This window comes from Echinops telfairi, unplaced genomic scaffold, assembly GCF_000313985.2.
Source record: "Echinops telfairi isolate 266 unplaced genomic scaffold, ASM31398v2 ScPeMD7_7457;HRSCAF=8495, whole genome shotgun sequence".
NCBI lineage: Eukaryota > Metazoa > Chordata > Mammalia > Afrosoricida > Tenrecidae > Echinops > Echinops telfairi.
In genome coordinates this window covers 32,768,926-32,784,036 of record NW_022111357.1, presented here as the reverse complement: position 1 = coordinate 32,784,036, position 15,111 = coordinate 32,768,926, and the positions used below count along the sequence as shown (strand labels likewise).

General features: G+C 47.8%; 1 protein-coding gene across 1 annotated transcript in view; it reads left to right on the top strand.

Moving 5' to 3' along the window:
* Positions 1-15,111, top strand: part of TNFRSF8 (TNF receptor superfamily member 8) — a 92,157-nt gene that overhangs the window by 28,225 nt on the left and 48,821 nt on the right. The window contains exons 5-6 of the mRNA XM_045299197.1: positions 5,478-5,565; positions 10,341-10,457. Of these exons, the coding sequence (XP_045155132.1) occupies positions 5,478-5,565; positions 10,341-10,457 (205 nt within the window). The remainder of the gene's footprint in view (positions 1-5,477; positions 5,566-10,340; positions 10,458-15,111) is intronic.

The window sequence follows — 15,111 nt, the reverse complement described above, 5'->3', positions numbered from 1 at the left end:
GTGTGAAACCAGCAGCTGCTCTGCAGGAGACAGAACTTTCTACTCCTGAAGAGAGCTAGTCTCAGAAGCCCACAGGGCAGCTCTGCCGTGTCCTTACAGGGTCACTGTGAGTCGGGATCAGTCCGATGGCAGTGAGCCGTTACTCACCAGAGAAATACAGATAAAAAACAAGGAACTATTGCTATACCACAACCAATAAAATGGCTAATTTTTCTTTTTTATTAATAAATCATTTTATTGGGGGCTCTTAAATATAAATCCATATATCCATTATATTAAGTGGATAGATACAAATATTGCCATCAACAACTTCAAAGCATTTTTCTTCTTGAGCCCCTTGATATCAGTTCCTCTTTTTCCCTCCCTCCACGCCCTGCCCTGCCACTCTCAAGAACCCTTACTATATTATGTACTGTTATTTATTCATATCTTACAGCGCCCCTTCCAGCCCTTCACCTGCAATCCTGGTATTCGTCCCTCTCCAGGGGGGATCTCCCCATCATTACTATCAGCCAACTGGTCTGGCATACATACATGTGTATAGACCAGAGTGTTCAATTTAAGGAACTCAGGATGGAGAAACCCCACAGAAACAGTAATGGGAGTAATGACTTCAGGAGGGTAAATTTTTAAAAATTGATAATACCAAGTGTTGACAGCAATGTAGACTAACTGGAACGCTCATACAGTACAGGGACATGCCACTTGGTACAATTACTTTGGAAAACTGGAGAACTATCAAAGCTGAGCATACCCATACCTCGTGACCCAGGAATTCCACTTCTTGTGTATGTACAGAATGGTGTCCATTTTGTGCACCAATATATGTGGATAGGACTATTCCTAGCAGCAGTGTCCACAATAAGTATAAATGGGAGACAATCTGAATGTCTATCAAAAGAAGAACAAACAATGGGATTTACGCAGTTGATAAACTCCTGCTATTTGCTCCTATGTGGATAATTCCACAATATAAAGTTGAATAAAAATCACCAGTTGCAAGAGACTGGATTGTGTGGTTTCACTGTGTGAAGTGAAAACCCACAAAACTAGTTTATAGGGTGGACATTAGGTTTGTGAGTACTATTTAGGGTAGTGAATGAGAAGGAGCCTAAGGGAGGCTCCTGGGGACTGGTGATGCTTCTTGTCTTGATCTGGGTTCCGATTGTATTGTGTGTTCACACTGAAAAAAAAGATCCAGGGGGTTGTACATTTTTCTGTATAGGTGTTAGGTTTCAACAAACAGGTTTACCAAACATTGACATTGCTGGGCCAACCCCAGCAACCAGGTTTAACTGGATTAAGCCAAGTGAGAGCAGATGGCCACCGGGACTCGGGAGCTGTCAGGGTGGGGACAGTTACCCCAAGAGAGCAAGAGGGTGTGCTGGTGGGCTATGGAAGGAGAGACAGAGAGGGTCAGGGAAGGTGCTAGGGTTTTTGACCTCAAGGCTGGAGTTGATCTCAATGCCACTGCAGAAGATAGAAGAAAGAGGAGCAGTGCTTCTTTTTGAAGCTTTTGAATTGTGACCGAGTGATGATTTACAGAGCACGTCAGCCGCTTTACAGTCAAGGATTCTTACGCAGTTTGCTTCATCTATTACGATCCATTCAGTAACATCACCCAAGCCACCTGCTCCCTGTGCTGCCTGTCTCCATGCTCCCTTCTGCCCCCGCCCTTCGGAACTTTGTCCTTGGGTACGTGCTGCCCCCTTGATCCCATAGGTCAATTATTTGAAAACGTTGACACCTCAGTGGTGTTATTGTTTCCCTTGTAGATCTGCCTGTTTGGCTGAAAACAGACTCAGGGACTTGAGTTCCATTCCAGACCTGAGGTGACCAAGGGCCATGGACTCAGGGGCTCCACCAGCCTCTAACGAGCAAGCTCAGCGCTTTCGCTATTTTGAGTTTGGTCGCACATTTGTCCTTCACTCTACCCAGGACCTCCTTCTATCGTGATCCCTTTCAGAGCCATTGGTAGTAGTAGCCAGACATCATCTAGATCTTCTGATCTCAAGGTCATGGAAACTGATGTTCACACGGTCCATTTAGTCCATTGGATGAGTTGTTTACATCACTCTTCTCTCCTCTGGACAGAGAGAGACCAGCAGCTGCCCCCGAGACGGCTGTTCACAAGCTTTTAAGACCCCAGTCGCTACTCCCCACAAGAGGATTTAGAACCATGTCTCTGTGAACTACGCTATGCACGCTCATTGATCTCGGTGTCCCCTGAGACTTTGGTCATCACTCATTTTCTCAAGGGCTGTGCTTATATTTAAGGAGTTGTTCATATTTCATTCATGGATATGGCGATAGCAAAGGTAAACATCTGGGCACAAATATGCTGTCAAATCTCTGTACACATTTCTGGGCATGCTCCCATTGTCCTTCCTACCCCCTTGAGCCTGCATGTCTATCCAGGCATCTACTTGTAGAGGAGTTATTGCAGGATTGTGTACATAACACTATCCCCTTCTGTCACCTTTAATTTCAGTGTCCTCTCTGCCTCCATCATCTTTGGGACAACCTCCCTCAGATGGTATGTTGCCTTCCTCTTCACCCAAGTTCTTGAAATTCACTTGGGCTCTCTCTAGTTGGAAGTTCTGTGACTACAGTATCACCATCCCATCTTTTTACTTTGTGATTGTTTTCATTACAAATTTATATCGCTGCTCCCTATTTTTAATGCTGTAAGTTTTTTTTTTGCTTTTTACTTTAGATTCTTCTGTTTCTGGGTTGATTCTGAGTGGCGTTGATTTCATGTTTGTTAATCTCAGGTTTTTGTCTGCTATTTTGGTCTTCTATCTGAAGAATTCCCTTTAGTATTTCTTGAAATGTTTGTCTGTTTTTTACAAATTCCTTTAATTTCTGTTTATCTCAAAATATCCTATTTTCACCATCATATTTTAAGAATAATTTTAATAGGCATATGATTCTTGGTTGGCCACTTTGTTTCTTTCAGAGTTTTATCTGTGCCATCCCCTTGCCTTCTTGACTGCTTGGTTTCTGCTAAGAAATCAGAGCTTAGTCTTATTGTAAGTGTCTTTTCATTTTTCCTGAGCTGGTCTTAGGGTTCCTTCTCTGTGTATGGTGTTTGAAAGTGTGACTCTGATGTGTTCTGGTGATTTTCCATGGAGGTTATCCTGTTTGGGATTCGGTCGGCTTCTTGGGTTTTCATCTTTCATGATGTTAGGGATGTTTTCCTCAAGCAACTCCGACAGTTTTCTCTGTGCTTTTTGGGGGGTTTCTTCCTGTTCTGGAATTCTGATCACTTGTAAGTTATTCTCTTGATGGTATCCCACATGATTATTAGGCTTTCTTTAAAAATATTTCTTCCATTCTCTTTTCTGATTGTTCCTCTAGCAAATTAGTATTGAGAGGTTTGTCTTTAAACTCCGTTGTTTGGTTTCCCTCTGATTCAATGATATTTCTTTAACTTTTCAATGTATTCATTTCTGAAACTTTCAATTAATTTTCTGGATTTCTATCTGATCGTTTTCATATGTTTTTTTTTTTCTCTTTTTTTTCCACACACACATCATCTATTTTAAAACATAGGAACACACACACACACACACACACACACACACACACATCTCCTTTGAACTTCCAATCCCGGTTTCTAATTTTCATTTATTTAGTCAGGTTGCTCTTGTAGCGTTTTCCTAAATTCTTCTAAAGTATTTTCTATGTTTTGCTTGATTTCATCTGTAGCTTTCGCAATCTTTCCCTGAACCCATTGAAACTACCTCAGAGCATTCTTTTGAATTCCTTATCGGGTAGTTCAATGCCACTTCTTCCTCAGAAAGGTGACCACTCGGTTAGTCATTCTGTCCGGTTTCTTCATCTGAACTGCAGTTGTCTTTTTTTGGTTTTCCCAACACTGCGAACGAGTCCAGGCTGACTCAGAGCGACCCCACAGGACAGGGCAGAACTGCCTCTGGGAGTTTCCAAGACTGGAGCTCTTTATGGGAGCAGAAAGCTTCATCGCTCTCCTGCAGAACGGCTGGACCCATCCTGCTGACCTTGCGGCTGGTTGCCCAACACTTCACCACTAGGCCATCAGGCCTCCCGTAGACATTGTAGTGTCATGTTCTTTATTTCACGGATAAGCGCGTGTTGGCGTGTTGTTAGGCACTCACCATCTGTTTCTTGAGACGTACGATCGAGAATGTGAGTATGTGTGATGCGTTTTGAGCCCTGTTTGTGTGACACTGTTGACGGTGGGTTTGGCTGGTGTTGGCTGCTGGCTAGTGGTGCTGACCAGATGGTAAAAGAGTACCCACTAGGTGGGACTTCAGGATGTCTTGGTGTGGTGGAACCATGTGGACATGGTTGTTTGCCCTTGTGCGGTGTGACAAGGAAAAACGAAGGCAACAGAGAGAGCGAGAGCGAGCAAAACAAACAACATTAAAAAAAAAGAAAAGCGAATGAGGAAAGCCGGGAAACAGTGGCAAGAACAAAATTAATCACTAAGGATAAAAAATGGAAAGAAAAATATAAACAAGGGAAATTTTTAAAAAGAAAGAAAAATTACAATAAACATCATCAGTCCTAGGTGGAGTTCCTTGATATAGCCAGTCTAGATATAGCCAGAGGTCAGGGAACTTGATGTGGATGTAGGTCATGTCTGCTCAGATGGTGGCTGAGGTCAGGGTGCTTGCTCCCAGAAGGAATACTTTTGGACCCAGAGGGCAGCTGGGGGCAGGGCAGTGGTAATGGTCCTTCTTGTCCTTTCTGGGGTGACCAGGGACGGAGCACTGCATCTTCGGCCGGTCTGATGAGACAGAGCTCTCATACCTGATGTGATACACCTGACACCCGAGCTATACGGGCACGCCTCTGACTTCAGGCAGAGAAGGGGCTGAACGGGGTTGGGGAGCCGGAGTGGTGAGGAGGTGTCACCACTTGCTGGGTGGAAGAGGATGGGGCTGGACAAGTTTTGCTCACCAGGGGAGGGTGGAGAACAAGGGAGGATCCCACCTTTCTTGTTGCCAGTCACCAAGGTGCCAGGTGCTTGTCTGGAGGGAATGCTGTGTGTAGCAGTTCAAAATAGCTGCACGGTGTCTGGCCAGCCAGCAATTTGCTGTCTGTTTCCTCTCCAGTTAATTTGGCTCAGCTTCTTCTCCAAATTGGCATTCAATCCACTTCTGCCTCTTTTCCTCCGAAGCTCAGGGTTCCAGGATTATCATGTGTATCTGATTCATCTGGTCTCTCGGGTCTTTGTTGAAGGTGGTCTTTGTGGCATGTCTGCCTAGTTTGCCATCTTGCTGGAAGCCCAAGAGGACTAGGTTGGAGGAAGATGGGAGATGTGGAGGCTCGGTCTTCATTTCTCTTCTCTAGCATACGGTTCAGCTCAGGTCTGGCTTTGACATCCAACATCTAGTGCAGATCAGGCTCCTGGGGCTGGAGGTGTAGGGGACAAGGGATGCCGGGGGACTTTCTGACCTCACCAGCTCCTGGCTTTTCTGGCTCTGCAGGATCGAGCTTCCAAGGACACCTGTGATGGGGACCCCAGCCACTACTACAACGAGACTCTCGGGAAGTGCTGTTACCGCTGCCCCTCCGGTGAGTGGGGGTTCGGGGGCGGGGGCAAGGGCTGGCGTTGTCTTCAAGCCACAACCTTCTGGAGAACTGGGGAGCAGGGAAGATGGGAGCCAATATCATCCTTGGCATGGCTGGATGAAAGGTTTCTGACGTCCTTCCCCAAGGTCACAGAATCTAGAAACGTGCTTTTGAATGGGTAGGGTGGGTGGAAATCAAGAGACTGGATTTGTTGTTGCCACGAGGGGCAAAGGGACATCTCGGTACACTTTGTCTTTTACTCGACAGTCCTCTCTCATTGAATTGACAGTACATAAGACCTGTGCACCCATGACATCATCGAGGGACCCTGTAGGACAGAATAGAGTTTCCCCATAGGGTTTCCTAGGCTGAACTCTTTATGTGAGCACATCCCCACGTCCTTCCTATGTGAAGCTGATAGTGAGTTTGAGCTGCCCGACTTAACCTAGCACTTGACCATTGAGCCTCCATGACTCTTGACAATGTCTCTCTGTTATTCCCATTTTGCACATGAGGACCTAGCAGGGGGCTCACAAAGGTTAAATCCCTTGTCCAAGGTCAAAGGGCTAGACAATGGAGCTAGCTGGGGAGGGAGCCCGGTCTGGGCTATCCATACCCCTGGACTGCCCTGCAGTCCTGAAAGTCCCTTAGCAGTCCTTGTCTGCTCAAGCCCAAACATGTGCTTGCCCCGGGGCCACCAGGCCTAGAGATCTTTCAAGGAGCGTCCTCCCTGCCCAGAGCTTGCTTCCTGGAGTGCTTGTCCACGCCTAGCACAGTGATCTGTTCCTGCAGGAAACACTTCCAGACCAGGGATGAACATTATTCTTCTTATTTTGACGGATGCTCAGGGTCAAGCGGGGAGGAAGTAGAACAGGGTCGTGAGGCTTTTCGATCATCGGTGGTTATTGTCACAAGTTCCAAGGCAAATCCAACCGCTTTAGCTGTGTGGGCATGCGATAGAGACACCATGGTCTCTGACTCCTGGACCAGGCAGGACCGCAGGGGAGGAAAGATGTTAGTAATGCCAGGAAAGGATGTCAGAACATCACTGTAAGCAACAGTTCACGACAATGACCACAGTGCTCGGAGGAGGGCAGGTCAGTGGGAGTGAGTGGAAGTCATCAGGAGGATGTCCTGTGCTGGGCCAGACATTAGCTCATCAAGTCCCCCAGCCATGATGTCTGGAGGTGATGGCAGGCCCATGTGACAATGAAGGCTGATGCCTGTCCTTGGTGACATGGTAGGTGTGGGACGGGGGCGGGGTGGGACCTAGTCAGCCTGATTCTAGACCTGTGGCCTTGCTGCTGTGCCACAGGGTGCAGACCAAGCCACCAAAGGGCAGAGGGAAACATTTTGGGAGGTAGTTGGATGTTTCCTATTTCTACAAACCACGAAAGTAGCTCTTGGGGGTGGGGTGTATGTGTAGAACCTTACTGGATTGTCTCACTTTTACTAAGATTTTAGTACTGATTAGATCAGGGAGGTCTCCATTCTTTTTTCCCCAGAACTTAGGACTTCCGTGATGAACTGGCTTGGCCCCTTCACCCACCCATTCACATTCTGGCCCAACCCCCTTCTTCTTCTCTGTCATTCATTCCCTCATCCAGCTCCTCTCCTTCCCCTTCCCGGTCTGACTGATCACCTCTTCATCCCATGCCTCCATCCATGCATGCATCCAACCATCCAACCATCCCTCCATTCTTTATCCATCCATCCATCCATCCATCCATCCATCCATCCATCCATCCATCCATCCATCCTTTCATCCACCAACTGTTGATTGCTAGTTCTTAAAGTGAAGCCTTATCTTCCTTGGCCTTTCTCTGGGAACTGCTGTGCTCGAACCTCCAAACCTCCTGTGCACTTCCAAGTAATGCTGGGCTTTTGTGTGTGCCTACCCTCCCCCTGTGAGATCCCTCCCACCTCTACCTGCTGAAATCTTGGCACCCTCTCTGGGTCACCTCCTTTGAAAGCCCTGTGCTGGGTGGCTTCCACACTGCTTCTCCTGGATCAGCCTCAGGGCCGATACCCTCCCCCTCTGTGGCTTTCTCTGGGACCCCCAGTCCTAGCCTTGGGAGAGAGACATTTCCTTCTCACCTTCTTCTGGCTCCTCTGAACCCAGCCCAGTGGACCATAATGGGAAGTGGAAGGGTGGGTGGGGTTACAACCCAGGTCCTGGGTCAGAGGCCCCTACTCTGAGAGGGAAGGGGGGCTCCCTTACTCCCGTGCCCCACAACAAGGTGCCAATGTCAGGGGTGTAGACCCACTGAGCACCCAGGCTGGTAAATGGGAGGGGCATTTTGCTGGAGGTTTACTGACTCTCTTCTTCCCGGCAAGGGAGAAAGGAAAACATGAAAACCCCACAAAAACCCCTCCCTCGGTCTCTGGGGGAAATTTCTGACATTTTGCCTGCCCCCTGCAATCAGCGCTCAGCTGTGCAGCTGGGTTTGCGCGGGGGCGGGTTAGCGGCCAGAGGAAGCCAGGAGACCTTTGAGATTGAGATTAGATGTCATCCAACCCCACTTCTCTCCCTAGACCAGTAACCCCCTTTCTAGCCTTCCTGACACGTGGTTCCTTGCCCTCTGCTAACCTGCCCTCCGTGACAGGGAGCTCACCGCCGCATCATTACAACCAGCACGACTCGCGCTGACTGAGTGCGTGATGTGTGCCAACCACCTCGCTGTGCCTCGGTCTGAGCTCAGTGTGTTGAGCTCTTACAGGGACCCTCGGAGGTAGGTAGGCAAGGAGCCCCGGTGGTGACATGCTTAAGAGCTCATCGGCGAGCCTGAAGGTTGGAGGTTTGTGCCCCTGCAGTGATACCATGGCAAATTAACCTGACAGTCTTCCTTTCTGACTGCCGCCCAACCCCCAGGGGGCATTTCTGCTGCATATCACACAGGGCTTCATGGGTCCACATAGACTCCCTGACAAGCCCATCTCCTCCAGCAGCAGCAGCAGCACCAGGAGATGGGTGCTGTTATTAGACTCCCTGAGCAAGTGAGGGAGAAATAGGTGGGGGTCAGTAGTAGAATTCTTGCTTTCTACTCGGGAGACCTGAGTTCAATTCCCGCCCTGTGCATCTCACGTGCAGCCACCTACCTGTCTGTCAGTGGAGGCTTGTGTGTTGCTATGACGCCGAACCCGTTTCAGTGGAGTTTCCAGATTAGGAAGGACTAGGGAGAAAGGTCTGGCAATTTCCTTCCGAAAAGCAGCTGCTGGAAACCGTATGGATCGTGACAGTTGGAGCCACATCTGATCATGGGCTCAGTGCAGCTCCAGGCGGGGACAACTGGATGGCAGCAAATACAAAGCCGGGGAAATGGGGACACAGATTTGCTCACAGCTAGGAAGTGGCTCGACTGGGGCTCGAACCTGTCTTTCCCATTCAGAAGCTTGAGCTCCTCCGCTATCCCATATGGACCCCCAGCCATGGCTACCTGGGAGGCAGCAAAGCGCACCAGGGAGGAGCTGATGTCGAGGCCACATACCTGCTTCCTCTTTCATACCACACTTCCGGGACCCCCCTTCTTTGTGCCCAGACTTGCTCCCCACAGGAGAGGGTCCCCCTCCCTCCCTGCAGACGTGGGAGACCGGCCCAGGTTGGTGGAGGTTTGTGAAGCCAGGCAGGGAGACCGTGGTCTGTTTGGGCTGGGTGGTAGCTCCACTCTGTCCCAGGGGATGAGGGTTTCTCCCAGCTCCATCACTGGGGAGGGGGGAGGCTGCACAGCTCCTTCCAGGGGCTGTCCTCAGAGCCCCGCCTGACAGAGCCTCTTTCCCTTGCCTGCTGGGGCCCCACCTTTGGTGGACTGGCTCCCCACTGCCCCTCAGGCAGGGTTTAGCTGTGGGCTCTGCTGATGGTAGTCTCCTCTTTTGGCACAGTGGGCTCCTCTGTCCCTCTAGCCCTTGACCAGGCTTGGCGGGGGCACAGTTCTTTGCCATGTCTGAGCTTCCTCAGGGCACCGGGAGGGGCACTTCTCAAGCATTCTAATTCCATCAAGCCAGGGCAAAGCCTCAGGTGGCTCAGATACATCCAGATAAGGCATTTACCCAAACCACACCAACTGAATCCAACTCGGATCAACCCTGTAGTACAGGGGAGAACTGCTCCGTAGGGTTCCTGAGACGGTGAATCCGTATGGGAGCAGCTAGCCTCATCTTTCTCCTGAGGATCAGTGGGTGGGCTTGAACCTCTGATCTTACTGTAACAGCCCAACACCTAACCCACAGTGCTATTGGGGCTCCTTGGTCTAGGGCCTTATGGTTCTCTAGTTCCTGCAGTGAAGGTCCCCGTCAGGAATAACAACCACCAAGGCTGATGTCTTGTTTGCTGTGGGCCTGGGTCTGTTGGGAGCCCTTCCCTAGAGCAATGCGCACACACTCACAGCCATCGAGTAGAGGCCGACTCAGGGTGGCCCTGTCGGATAGGGTCGAACTGCTCCTGCGAGTTTCTGATCTTGAAGCCTGATGCCACCAGGGCTCCTGGGTCCTCTGTGGGGAGCCACGTTCACAGTCCCTTTAACCCTTCCCCAATGCTACGAGGCAGGTCCAATCATTGTCTTCATAGCTCAGGGGGTGGTGCTGGGTCTTGCTTGAGGTGGCAGGTGGCAGTCCTGGAGTTCCAGCCCCAGTTCTTCACCTCCTGGCTGCCAGGTGACCCTGGGCACAGTCTGACCCCTCTGGGCACAGAGGTCTCTGTCTATAAAGCAGAGGTGTTTGAGGGTTGGTAGTGAGCTCTGGGGGTGTGGCCTGGCCTAAAGTTCCTCTGCTTCTTTTCCCAGGGCAGTCTGGACAGCAGCTATGTCCCCAGCGGTCCACTGACTGCAGAAAGCAGTGTAAGACCGACTACTACCTCAGCAAGGCCGGCCGCTGCTTAGCCTGCGTGAGATGCTTACGAGGTAAGGGGCTTGTTCCTGGCAGCATGGGAGCTTCAGAGGGGACACAGAGAGCCTGGAAGACAAAGTCCACTGGGATTTGTGCCTGTCCTGAGTGTCCTCCAGGACCCTCAGTTTATCTCTCTGGACTTGCCAATTGATCAAAGCCATCGTCTGTTTGTTGTTTTCTCCAGACTTGAATTTTTAAAAATTTTATGTACAAATAGTTGGCATCATTTCTTCTGTGGGGTAGCTGTCTTGGATAATCCATTCAAAGATCAGTTAGCCCAGCTTGATGAAGCCGGGATCCTTCGTGTACCGATGGCACCCCTGACGGCACCTACCGAGGCCGTACTTCCGGATCCGGCCGTGCCGGGAAACCTGGCTGAGCTTTCTCGGTGGCTCCAGTCGAGCTGCTGGTGACCCATCTTGTTTCTCCAAAGCAAAAGGCTTTTAAAAAAACGTTTATTGTGAATTGGGTGAAGGTTCTTAGAGCAAATCTGCTTTCCATTCCACAATGCATACATACACATTTCGTTTCATGCCAGTGATTATGATCCCCACCGTGAAACATTGCTTACCTCACTTTTCTCTTTATCACTTTCAACAAGAGTGATTCCATGTGACCAGTGTCACGATCCCATGGCTTCTATTTATTTTCACATCATAACCAGCTTTATTGCAAAAGGGCCTTGTGAACACTTATTTATCAGTTCTCTTACCTGAATAGCTAGGCAGCATGCCACTACTATGCAGAAACGTGCATTGTGAGAAGCAAGCTGTACCCACGTTTAGAGCCCGAGCAGAAGTGCCTACACCCTTGCGATCTGCGGACAGTTTTCACACTCGTTTTGGTGCAGCATATGACAAACAATTTCTTACCCAAAAAAGTCGTAATTTAAGCCAAAGTGGATTACAGAATTTACCACAACACACTGTCTTTCCTGAAAGCTCTCTCTCCGTATCCAGCGAGGCTGGTGGATGTCTTTGGGCACGATGGTGGCTCTTGGGTGTGGATGCCACATCACTTAGTTTCTTCAAATAATCCCTGCAGAGGCCATGGCTACATTCTGAAACCTCAAGTCGGTTTTTGCAGTTCTGGGCGATCACACCAACCATCTGGGAAGGCAGTGTTCACAGCAGACGCTCCATCATCGATTTCCGGTCACAGGGATTTCTTGAAGCATCATGGCTCGGGCTATCTGACTTCTTCACTCTACCACTCACGTCCGTTCCTCCTTCCCTTCCTGCTTTCTGAGCTTTGCTCTTGGACACATACTGTCCTTGTGATCATGATTGGCTGATTGCTTAAAGGAGTGGTCCCTCCTTAATGCCATTGTTCCCCTTGTCTATTGTTTGGCTGAACATTCAACCTCGGGGGCGAGTCCAATTCCAGATCTGAAGGTGGCTGAGGGTCAGCCAGAGTCTTGGAGGTTTCAGTCTCTGATCAGTAAGCCTGTTTTTCGGTTTTCCCCCTCAAGATTTTGAGTTTTGTTCCACATTTTCTCCCACGTTATCTAAGACCTTCGCGATCTCTTTCAGAGCCAGGAGTAGTGATGGCTGCACGCCCTCTGGTTCTTCTGGTCTCCGAGCCGTCGAGGCTGGTGTTTGCGTGGTCCATGAGTCCACTGGGCTCAGTGGTTCCAGGCATCACTGCATTTCTTCACTCCTCTTTGCTCCAGACTGGGAGAGACCAATCGCCGCCCCCCACATGGTCACCCACAAGTTTTTACGACCCCAGTCACTACTCACTAGAGCAGGACCGACAATATGTGTTTGTGGACAGTGTTATGCCAGTGACCTTGGTGTCTCCAAGACCCTGGTCCTGAGCCTGAAGACCCAGTGACCCATTCCCTGTTGGTGAGGTGGTGGGATTTAGCTGGTCTGCACCGGTTCAGCAGAACTCCTATCTAATTTTTTGTTGAGTTCGGCGAATTGGTTGTTAAAATGGCACTTGTAATCAGGGTTTTCTCTAAGGGTGGGCAGATGAGGAAATCACAAATCCATATTCTTTACTCTTTTTAATGTTCATCTGCATAACAGGGTATTCTAACTGCCTGGAGTAATGTCCACCCCATCCATCGTTATCAAAACATTAGATGGAGCTCTGCTGGTAATTTTTGTTTCATAAAACACGTTATACTTTTCATGAAAGACTGCATTTTGATCCCCTTACATGTTACTTCAGTAAACAAACCTATAAGGTCAAGAGATAGAGTGCCAAACCCCAGAGGGTGACACACTGTCATTCATTTCAGCTTTGTGCCACGCCTCAAATTTCCATGCGATATTGAGTGAATTAGGCAATTCCTCAAAATGTTCAAAGAGCTAAAAATATTGTCAGAACAATTGCTGTAAATTCAGCAGAAGCAGAAATGGGTTTTTCAAAGATGAACCTAATCTATCAAGAGAAGAGAGCTCACCTGTTTCTAATACATCAAACGCAATGACGATTATCTACCTCTAAAGCAGTGGTTCTCAACCTTGCTAATGCCGCGACCCTTTCATACAGTTCCTCATGTTATGGTGATCCCCAACCACAAAATTGTTTTCATTGCTACTTCATAACTTTTGCTGCTGTGATGAACCGGGTGACCCCTGTGAAAGGGCCATGCAACCCCCAAAGGAATGGGCTTCTACTCCTACAGTGAAAAGATGGTTAAGGATAAATCACACGGCTGATGATGCTTGGATAAAAGTGAAGAATATTGCAAGTGAGGATGCCAATCAAGAAGCAATATGGAAATATCTTAAATAACAGTTTTATTGCTTTTTGTCAGGGATCAGTTAATATTTTTTCATTAATAATTTTAAAACTCTTTCCTATAACATAGTCTAGTTTTGTGTACCTCTTTTATTATTCTTATCTAAGTATTAACTGTATGAAATAATAAACTACCTTTTGGCATATCTTTTTTTATACTTAAAACAGTCATGAAGACAGAGAACCTGTTAATATATTTGAATCCCACCACTGGTGATGTCAAAGCTTTCATAACTTTGTACCCTATTCCTGGATATACCATGGTCATGGCTGCATTTGTTGACATACCACATTCATGGGTATATTTGTAGCACAGGTAAATACACGTGTAGAAATAGCCTTTGTCAAACTTACAGATATATATTTGTGGATACAGTCCCACTCTTCCTCCCAAACCTGTTCAACCTGCGAATCAGGATGGTTGGAGCCCTGCGTGGAACCGTGCTCACCTCTGTTGCCTTTGACTTTTGCACTCCTCTGGGTGTCTGCCCCTGCCCCCAACGTTTTCTCCTGACCCCCCTGATTATTGCCCTCCCCTTCATCTAAGTTAGTATGCGTCTACCTGTGAGCCAGTAATCTCCTCTTCCATTCCTTCCACGCCTGGTAATCTTCAAAGAACGATTCTTTGAGGGTGAAAACCTCTCTCGATGAACAGTTATCCTTTTACGATCGATGACTGTCCTTCAGCACGTCCTCCAGGGTCACCCTATTACGAGGCGTTCCACAGACCCATGGTTGTGCTTTAACGGTGCGGAGTATATGGTGCATATGTACCGAAGTCTGTTTATTCTTTCACGGATGCTCACGTAGGTCGATTCTATCCTTTTGCTATTGTGAATAGTGCTGCTATGAACATGCTTGTGTCTGTATCTCTTCTTCTGCAGCTCTAACAGATATCATGCTGGAGAGCTATTAGGCAGACAGATTGCTGGATCATATGGCATTTTGATTTCCAACTTTTTAAGACTGCTCAGTACTGCTTCCCACGAGTTTGCACCAATTTACTCCCCCCAGCAGTGTCTGAGGGCCCTAGGCTCTCCACGTCTTTGCCAGCATTCTTATTCTCTGATTTTTCGAATGTTACTATTAAAGCTGGGGTGAGATGGTAGCTCATTGTTGTTTTGATTTGCATCTCTCTCTTAAAAAAAAAATCATCTTATTGGGGCTCGTACAGCTCTTATCACAATCCATACATCCATCCATTCTGTCAAGCTCATTTGTACATATGTTGCCATCCTCATTTTCAAAATGTTTTCTTTCTACTTGGGCCCTGATTTGCATCTCTTTAATGTCTAATGTTTTTGAGTATATCTTCGTGTTCGTTGGCCTGCCCGGATGTCTAGTGGGGTGTCTGTTCATGTCCTCTGCCCTCTTTGTCTATCTGCACCTTAGTTTGTTGATTTTCAAGACAGATGTGTTAAAATCTATCTTTCAGAATGTTTGTTCACTCCTCAAGTGTTCATTGTATTGTACCTATTATTGCTTTATCAATTTCAGTGGTGTGTTATTCAATCCGTTAATGTACATGAGTATTGTGTTTTCATGGTTTGACTTTTAATATTTACTTAGTTATTTTTAAAAATAATTTTATTGGGGCTCGTACAATTCTTATCACAATCCATACATACATCCATTGTGTCAAGCACATTTGTGTATTTTTCAAAACATTTTCTTTCTACTTAAGCCCTTGGTATCAGCTTCTCATTTTCCCCTCGCCCCCTCCCTCATGATCCCTTGATAATTTATAAATTATTATTATTTCATGTCTTACATTGACCGATGTCTCCCTTCACCCACTTTTCTTCGCCCATGGGAGGGGGGTATATGTAGATCATTATAATCGGTACCCCCTTTCTCCCCCCACCTTCCCCTTCCCCTCCTGGTATCGCTACTCTCAATATTGGTCCTGAGGGG